At 40.4% G+C, this 9887-nt stretch overlaps 1 protein-coding gene across 1 annotated transcript in view; it reads left to right on the top strand.

The window, feature by feature from the left end:
- Positions 1-657: 657 nt before the first annotated feature.
- The window catches only part of LOC105543097 (zinc finger protein 82 homolog), a gene marked incomplete at its 3' end in the record, with an annotated part of 16746 nt that continues 7516 nt past the window's right edge, over positions 658-9887 (top strand). The window contains exons 1-3 of the mRNA XM_011984869.1: positions 658-666; positions 2764-2890; positions 4807-4899. Coding sequence (XP_011840259.1) covers positions 658-666; positions 2764-2890; positions 4807-4899 — 229 coding nt within the window. The remainder of the gene's footprint in view (positions 667-2763; positions 2891-4806; positions 4900-9887) is intronic.

Raw genomic sequence — 9887 nt, forward strand, 5'->3', positions numbered from 1 at the left:
TATATATACACACATGCACACACACATATAACACCCAATATACGGGAATTCTTGATAAATAGACATTTGTTACTGTCAAATGACCAAGAGCATGAGTCCATGCCTGTTCAGCCTAGGTTGTAAGAAAGAGAATGGCAAATGAATTCATTCCAGAAGACAATGTGGATGATTCTGATTCTGACTGGAAAGAGAGAGTGATGAGCCCAGAGGATTTTGAAAGTTGTTCTGGCTGCAAGCAGGGCTGCCAGTGCAGCAATTTTGTGGTGGTAATGGCTGCCAGGCTTGGTCTTTATGAATTTCTCTCTTTGTGTCTGGTGAATCTAAACAGATCTGTGAAACTTTGAAGGAGGAAGATTGTGATTTAGGTGATATGGCCCCTTATCAGCCCTGGAATTAGCAACGGATTAGACTCGTCCAGGCTCCCTCAAATTTCTCTCTGCCTATGTGTGTGTGCACGCGTGTGCGTTGGGGGGGCTGTGGTGGAGAGATCAGAAGAGAGGGGAAAGGTCATAGTAACTCAAGTCATTTGGGGATTTCTGAGGTCCATCTGATTTCATGGCTTTGTTTTCCTCCCCCTAGATCAGCCTCTGTGAATTCAGTGCTTCTCCTGGCAAGTAAACCCCAAGGAGGACTGACCAGTTCTTGAATTTCTATACCATGGCCCTTGTAAGTTTTTTTCTCCTTGTGGGAATACTATCATGTTAAGGTCCTGTCACCATTTTTTTATCCTGAAACTTCCTAACTGGAAGAACCTTCTTCCAGTTCTTCCATATCCAGTGGCGGGTGAACCACAATGCTTGTCCTATGAACACTCTTTATTCTAGTCATTGTTCTTGTATTTGTTGAACAGATCATTCAGCGTCTCCTATATGTGCTCAGTCTTCTGCTAAAAGCTGCGATGGAGGAAAAATGAAATCTCTTAAATATTTGACCAGTCTTTGTGAGTTGATAAGAGAGGATGGGCCCATTTAGCCACTTACAGGAAAACTGAACTTTTCCAGACTTGAGTTTTCCAAGTGTGTAAGATAAGGGTCGTGGCTGGGCATGGTGGCTTGCACCTGTAATCCCACCCATTCAGGAGGCTGACATAGAAGGATTGCTTGAGCCCAGGAGTTCGAGGCTACAGTGAAACTATGGATGTGCCACTGTACTCCAGCCTGGGTGACAGAGGGAGACCCTGTCTCTTAAAAAAAAAAGAAAAAGGGCCGGGCGCGGTGGCTCAAGCCTGTAATCCCAGCACTTTGGGAGGCCGAGACGGGCGGATCACGAGGTCAGGAGATCGAGACCATCCTGGCTAACACAGTGAAACCCCGTCTCTACTAAAAAATACAAAAAACTAGCCGGGTGAGGTGGCAGGCGCCTGTAGTCCCAGCTACTCGGGAGGCTGAGGCAGGAGAATGGCGTAAACCCGGGAGGTGGAGCTTGCAGCGAGCTGAGATCCGGCCACTGCACTCCAGCCTGGGCGACAGAGTGAGACTCCGTCTCAAAAAAAAAAAAAAGAAAAAATTAAAAAACAAAAAGGTAAGAGTTGCTATTAGCTGGCCTCAGCCTCAGTGTATCATAAGATCTCATGCTCTGTGAGGCTTTTAGGACTGATTAGGGGTGTGGCTAGGTCTTACACACAGAGAGATCTGAGATCTTCTCTTGGAATTCCTGAGTTACATAGGAACAAGATTCTATTTTTGGTTGAACAGGATGTGCTGGTCTAGAATGACATCTTTGTGATTCTGGATTATGCTGTATCAGTATCCTTTAACTCAGGAATCAGGAAGGCATACAGTGAGGGATGGAAAGTGATAGCATGTGAGAAGGTAATCCAGGTACATAAGTAGTCACGTTGACTCCCAGAATTGAGGAGGATCTTAAGGTTTTGTCCAACCAAAATATCTAAGTATAGAAGAATGATTAAATCTCACATATGCATTGTATAGACTATTATACAACCAATTTTTTTTTTTTTTGATACGGGGTTTTGCTTTTGTTGGCCGGGCTGGAGTGCGATGGTGCCATCTTGGCTCACCAAAACCTCTGCCTCCTGGGTTCAAGCGATTCTGCTGCCTTAGCCTCCCGAGTAGCTAGAATTAGAGGTGTGCGCCACCAGGCCCAACTCATTTTGTATTTTTAGTAGAGACAGGGTTTCTCCTGTTGGTCAGGCTGATCTCGAACTCCCGACCTCAGGTGATCTTCCCACCTCGGCCTCTCAAAGTGCTGGGATTACAGGCGTGAGCCACGGTGCCCAGCCTATATAACCAATTTTTAACAGTCATGATTAGAAAAATGCTTATGATACGATCTGCTTCTAGGACAAACTTAGAAGACATTCTCTAATTGCATTTAGATCCTTTTCTAAAATAAAGATATTATACGGAGGGAGGCTTTAAAAAACAATCTGTTATTTAAGGAGAAAGGGGTGGAAGAACTCACCTTCCTTGGGAATTTATGAGGGAGACATAGTAGGCAACGGCTTATATACAGTATTTCATTTAATTGGAAAACTGATTTTTTTTTCTTTCCCAGGCATGTCTAGATTAAGATTTGCCAGAGTATAAGAGGCTGTGTCTGTAGCGACAGGATCCTTCAGGAACCCAGGCACTTTGCTTCAGGCACACTCATTTCCTGACTCGCTGTGTTGCAGGCTTCCAGCCCGAGCCTGTTTTCTTACCATATGGTCCACTTCCTGCAATATCTCTTCCCTCTTTTCTCCTTCTATCTTAAAATACATTTTCTTCCATTTCATTTATAATGTGTGGTTTGTCATTTCAGCGATCGGTGATGTTCAGTGATGTATCCATAGACTTCTCTCCGGAAGAGTGGGAATACCTGGACTTGGAACAGAAGGACTTGTACAGAGATGTGATGTTGGAGAACTACAGCAACTTGGTCTCTCTGGGTAAGGTCAACTGCTTCTAGGAATTTAGACTCTGTTCTCTGTAACATCAACTTTTTCCTCTGGAAATTTCAAGAGTATCTTTTAGGAAACTATCTAAATTTTTGCTCCACTTTCTAAAGGGAACACTTTGAGCTTTATTTCACTGGAAGTGAGCACCTTCATTAAGCACATCCACCCTCCCCATCCTTAAGTAGCCCTTGGGCCTTCCTTAATAACGAAGGGGCTGGGTTTGAGATCTTTGTGATTTGTAGCCTTACCAGTGTCAAAGAAAACAAGTTTCACTTTGTGTTTGGATTCAGAATTACTTTAGATGTTTTGTTGCTTGTTGGTGTATTTGTAAGGGAAATAGCTAGATCCTGTTTATTGAGTTTACTCTATCAAAAGAATACATATGATTTATGTAGTGGTAAAATGGATCAACAGCATTTATTTACAATTCAAGAGAACTCATACCTTTCATTAATAAACAAACATACTCAATTTTACCAGCTTTACCTACTTTTATGATTGAAAATTAAAAATGTAAGAATTTTGTTCATGTGTTTTATTGCACAGCAAGATGAGTATAGTTAATAATAATGTGTATTGTATATTTCAAAAAGGCTACAAGAGAGTGTTTTTAATGTCCTCACTACAAAGAAAAGAAATAATAAATATTTGAGGTGATGGATATGCTAATTACCCTGATTTTCTAATTCCACAGTAACATGTATCAAAACATCGCATTGTAGCCTATAAATATATACAATTATTAGTCAAAAGACAAAATAATTATTAGTGAGTATATGGAAAAACTGGAACCCTCATACATTACAGTGGGAATGTAAGATGTTAAAGATACGACCCTGTAATTCTTCTCCTAAATGTTTACTCAAGAGAAATAAAAACATGTGTCTATACAAAGATGTATAAGTATTCACAGCAGCATTATTCACAATGTCTAAATAAATGGATAAATAAAATATGGCACAGTCATACAATAGACTATTCATTGAAGAACCAAACTCCTGATACATGTTATAGCATGCAAGAATATCAAAAACACGATGCTAAGTGAAAGAAGCCAGATGCAAAAGATTACATATTATATGATTCTGTTTATATAAAATGCCCAGAAAAAGCAAATCTGTAGAGACAAAAAGAAGATCAATGGATGTCTGGGGCTGGGAGTAGGAATGAGGATTGACTGCCAGTGACCAGCAGGGATGTTTGGGGGATGATGGAAATATTCTAAGTGTTGATTGTGGTGATGTTTGCACAACTCTGTAAATTTACTAAAAATCATTGAATTGTACACTTAAAACAGGTAGATTTTATGTTACATAAATTATATTGCAGTAAAGCTGTTAAAATCCAAGAACTTTACATTTAATTTAACATTGTTTGAATATCCAAGAAATAATAATACATCTCCTAGGAAGCTTATTTTTCCTCTCAGCAAAAGAAGAATAACCAATAGCTAATGAAATATAAATAGTGTTTGGTATATACTCTAGGCAATGTTTAGATACAGACATATATAAATATAGTATTAACAATAATCATATAAGATAGGTACTATGATTATCCCTATTTTATAGGGAAGGAAAAGGTAGCATAGAAGTAACTTGCCCAAGGCCACACAACTGGGACGTGGCTCAGACAGGATTTGCACCCAGCAGTCTGTGATCTCAACCACTATTGCCTCTGAAGAAGAAACACTTATATGAATATAGATTTTGAAAAGATTTTTTCATTCCTTGTTTAATCTCTATTTATTGTGTAACCTTAATGTACATGTTTTTAAAACATCTTTCACTTCTTTGTTTTGCCTTATCAATTACTGTTTTGACACATAATTTAACCAAGTCTGAATCAAAGTAATTTTGATTTATTTTTTATTTTCATGTACCTTATATTCCTTTTCTTCTAAACAGGATGCTTCATTTCTAAACCAGATGTGATTTCCTTATTGGAACAAGGAAAAGAGCCTTGGAAAGTTGTGAGGAAAGGAAGAAGACAATATCCAGGTGAGGGCCAGTTGGGCAGGAAGAAGCCATCACCACAGGGAGCCCCAGATGGTTGGGGAAGAGGCACATCCTTATGTTGTTTAGAAAGCCCTCTTGAAAGGTCTGTGGCCCAAGGAGGAAAGGTCTGCAACCTGGGGAGCAAATTAAGGTCTTAGTTGGGGGGTACTAAAATAACCACTTATTTGTCCCATTTACCACTCTTCTTTTTTATTATTGTTCTCTCTAGTTTTCCTCCTCTTTGATGGAACTGAGGGGTGGGGTGGTGCTCTCTTTGGCTCACTGTTGACAACCGTTGTATATTTTGATTCAGTTGCTTTCCTCTTTTGCATTTATTTTTTTCCTGAGATGGAATTTTGCTCTTGTTGCCAGGCTGGAGTGCAATGGCACGATCTCGGCTCACTGCAGCCTCCACCTTCTGGGTTCAGCGATTCTCCTGCCTCAGCCTCCCGAGTAGCTGGGTTTATAGGCATGTGCCATCGCGCCTGGCTAATTTTTGTATTTTTAGTAGAGACGGGGTTTTGCCATGTTAGTAGAGACAGGGTTTTGCCATGTTGGCGAGGCTGGTCTTGAACTCCTGACCTCAGGTGATCCGCCCACCTCAGCCTCCCAAAGTGCTGAAATTACAGATGTGAGCCACCGTGCCCAGCCCCTCTTTTGCATTTATAGTGTCAGTTGAAGAATGACAAAGTTCATACATTTGGAAAGGAGTGCTTTATTTTTCATAAAGGGTTGCAGCTTGCAAGGTGGTTATTCTGACAGACTGGGAAGTGTAGCCTAGGTTTCTGCCCAGAGACAGGCACTTCAAGGGAGGTAGAGGGTAAGACAGAAACATATGCTGAATGTTAGCCAAGTATACATGTTCAACAGGCTACAGGAGGAGCTATGAATACTCAGGAAGGAGACTGTACACATACATATTAGGTTAACATAAGTCCTATGATCACTTTAGGGTAGAGATTTAACATTTAAATGCATTATAAGTAGGACCTATACATTAAAAGGGTAAATGTAGGACACAAGTCCATGATCTGTGTATCCTTGGGAGACCAGTCAAAACCAGTCCAAGGCTGTAAGTTGTTTATCAAGAACAAGCTGTGGACTGGAATAGCTGTCATGTTGGAACCATAAAAACAGGAGTGTGGAGTGGTGGGGGAGTGTTCTGATGAAGTAAGCGAAAGGGTCTTTCAGCCTTTGATTTTCTCAAGCTGACTTTTGAGAAAATCTAATGATCAGAAAGGTGAAAGGGATTGGAAGCAAATGGGTCATGACCAGCCTTCTGTTCCGCCATGTGCCATGACTGGGAACTTAAAGTTTGGGGGTCTTTAGCCAAAAGAGGGTCCTTCAGTCTGTCGGGGTTTAGGACTTTTACTTCGGTCTTTAATAAATAGATAGGTGGCCTCGGAGTACAGTGGTAAACAACCCGTCAAGTTTCTATTCCCACCGAATTTACCTTGTAATAAGAAAAACGTAATACCTATAAATAAATAGGAAATACAATGTCAGGTAATGAGAGTGCTATAACGAAAAGTATGCAGAGTAAGGGGATGGAGATGTGCTATGGGAAGATTATTTTAGTTATCAGAGAAGACTTTTTTCCCCCATCTTTTCTCATAAATTATTAAAGGAAAATAAAAGACTACAAAAACGGTATGCTTGATATTATAATCATATGTGTGTTATCAGCAACTAAAGTTTCATATGAATTATTCTAGAAGATAACTCCTAGATCACAGAATATCATTCTTACTTGCTTTTTCCATCTATGTATCTATCTATCTTCACATTAAGAAGAAATATGGATATAGTAGACTCTAGAGAGAATGATCTCATTATCTTTCATTTACCTTGTCTAGGTGCTGTTTTCATCTCTCTTTGCAGCTCTTGTTTCACATGTTTTTGTTTTGTTTTTTTTTTTGAGACGGAGTCTCGCTCTGTTGCCCAGGCTGTAGTGCAGTGGTGCAATCTCGGCTCACTGCAAGTTCCACCTCCCAGTTTCTCGCCATTCCTCCTGCCTCAGCCTCCCGAGAAGCTGGGACTACAGGCGCCCGCCACCATGCCCAGCTAAGTTTTTGTATTTTTTTTTAGTAGAGTCAGGATTTCACCACATTAGCCAGGTTGGTCTCGATCTCCTGACCTTGTGTTCTGCCCGGCTTGGCCTCCCAAAGTGCTGGGATTCCAGGCGTGAGCCACCACACCTGGCTATGCCTGGCTAATTTTTATAGTAGAGGTGGGGTTTAACCATGTTGGTCAGGCTGGTTTCGAACTCCTGACCTCATGATCCGCCCATCTTGGCCTCCCAAAGTGCTGAAATTACAGGTGAGAGCCACCGCACCCAGCCACAAAAGGCTTTAAAAATGTTTTTATACAGAGACATATGTTGCAATTTTGCATTTTCTTCTCTGTATATTCAGGTCTGGATGAGGACACTTATTTTAGGGTACTAGTTCTTATTTTATAACCGTAGGGCCATTTCAGTGCCTACACTGTTTGTAATGTTCTATCTTCTGACTTAACCTTCTACCAAAAGAAAGAAAAATATGCTTTTTCCCTCTAATCTCTAATCTTATTTTTAAATTTAAATTTTATTTTATTTTATTTTATTTATTTTTTTTGAGACGGAGTCTCACTCTTCTGCCCAGGCTGGAGTGCAGTGGCGTGATCTTAGCTTACTGCAAGCTCCGCCTCCCGGGTTCACACCATTCTCCTGCCTCAGCCTCCCGAGTAGCTGGGACTACAGGCGCCTGCCACCACGCCCGGCTAAATTTTTTGTATTTTCAGTAGAGACGGGATTTCACCATGTTAGCCAGCATGGTGTCTGTCTCCTGACCCTGTGATCTGCCTGCCTCGGCCTCCCAAAGTGCTGGGATTACAGGCGTGAACCACTGTGCCCAGCCCCCTAATCTATTTTAAAATTCACATTCAGGTAATTAAGTGACATCTACAATTATTAATACTCAAAATGTAATGCAGAGGTTCCAAGTGAATAAGATAATATCCATTTAGTCAGGAAGCATTTTGCCAAAATAATAACTGTTGGCTCAGAGTTAGACACCTTAAACAAGACCATGTATTTTTTTTTCTTTCTTTTCTATTCTTCCTTTAAGAAAGTTTGATTAAACTATAAATAACATGCCTTCAGAAAAGTGGACAAATGACTTTCTTAAGGTGATATTTGAAAAGAGACATGAAGTAAGGGCTCAAGACATGTCATTTTCTGGGAAAAGGGCATTATGAGCTGATAGAAAAGGTCTGAGTGGGGCGTTAGCCTTGCTTGTCTGAGGAATAACAAAGACGGCCATTATGGTCAGAGCAGGGAAAGGGAAAGTAACAAGATGAGATCAGAGTTAGGCAAGGACCTGGTAATGTAATCACTAAGTGAAATTGAAAGCCACAGGCTGCTTGTATTCTAAAATGATTTCTCCAGTTGAGTGCAAAAGCAGGAAGCACTGATATGGAGGCAGTTTCAGTTGTTGAGTTAGACAGGGTGGGTGGTGGTTTGGATAAGAAAGGCATTGTTAGGAAGTAGTAGGAAGCTGTTAGGCTCATGATGTGTTTGAAGGCACTGTCAAAAGAACATGCTGATAGGATTATAAGTGAACTAAGTGGGAAGGAGTGATATAAAAGGAGAAGAAATGGGTGTTGGCTTAAACAACTGGGTTAATAGAAGCAGAAATTACTGAAGTGGGAAGATAGGAAGAGCAAGTTGGAAAGTTGACACTAAGAATTTCTGTTTAAGATATTTTAAATTTGATATGATTAATATCTGTCCAGTTTGAGATGTTGCGTAGGCAGTTGAATATGTACACCCGGAACTCGGAGAGATTACAGCCTGGTTTATGTTTGGCTGTCTTGATGGTTGGAATTTACATTCATGGGTCTGGATGTGACCAACTAGGGAAGGCAGGCAGGTGAAATAAAGCAGATAAGGAGAAGCGGCCTGAGAACTGACTCATGGGTCACTCTACCATGTAGACCTTTGAAAGAGGGAAAGAGGGACAACAAAAGAGAAAGAAGGAGCAGCCATTGAGATAAAATAAAAATAAAGCAAATGTTTCACCATGGAGGGAGTAGAGAATGAGGACTGAGAATTGACCCCAGGTTCTAGCAAGATGGAGAATCCTGGTGAGCTTGTCAAGAAAGATTTCAGTGGAGTCAGGATGAAAGCCCAAGTGGAGTGACTTGATGAGAGAAGGGTTGGTGAGGCAGTAATGAGAATGAATATAAGACAACTCTTTGGAGGAATTATGTATGAAGGGAAGCTGGGAAATAGGGTTGGCAGTTACACTGGGGATATGGGTTAAAAAGCAGTGTATTTTATGACATGAGGGCATGTTTGTGTGCTCATGGGAATGATTCTATGGGTAAAGGAAATCAATACAGTAGAGAAAGGGCATAATTGTTGGAGCAATGTCTTCAAGACTGGAGTGGGAAAGGATCCAGTGAGGAAGGGGGAATAAAAGGGAAAACAGTGTAGTTACGTGTGCAGGTAAGTTGGTCAGGATGGTGGAGAGAAGACACCTTATTCTTCTGTTGCTGTTTTCTCAGTGAAATAAGAAAGATCAATAGAATGTGAGAGCATCAATGGAATATTATTAGCATTCAGTATGGGCTTATTCAGGATGTGATTAAAATTGATTCTCCGAAGTACAGTTCCTTAGATGTCAGGTTTTATTATTTTCAGATCTTTGTGCATTGTCCCTGTGTTGAAATGCAAATAGGACTTCCTTGGAACCAAATCTTATGTATCCCAGACTTCTTGTTTCAACAAAGTAAGATGGTCGATACAGTGCCCAAATAGAGTAAGTCTAAGTGATTTATATGACATTTTCTGTTTAATTAAAGGTGGTTCTCTGCAAAGAGGAATCACATTTATGATTTTTTATATTTATATATTTTTACCTGATCAAAAAAAGGACTTTTCTACATTCTCATCAGAAGTGTTTAATAGACTAGAAATCCTTTGATCCAACAGATTTGGGACTGGTAAT

Source organism: Mandrillus leucophaeus, unplaced genomic scaffold, assembly GCF_000951045.1.
Source record: "Mandrillus leucophaeus isolate KB7577 unplaced genomic scaffold, Mleu.le_1.0 Scaffold274, whole genome shotgun sequence".
NCBI lineage: Eukaryota > Metazoa > Chordata > Mammalia > Primates > Cercopithecidae > Mandrillus > Mandrillus leucophaeus.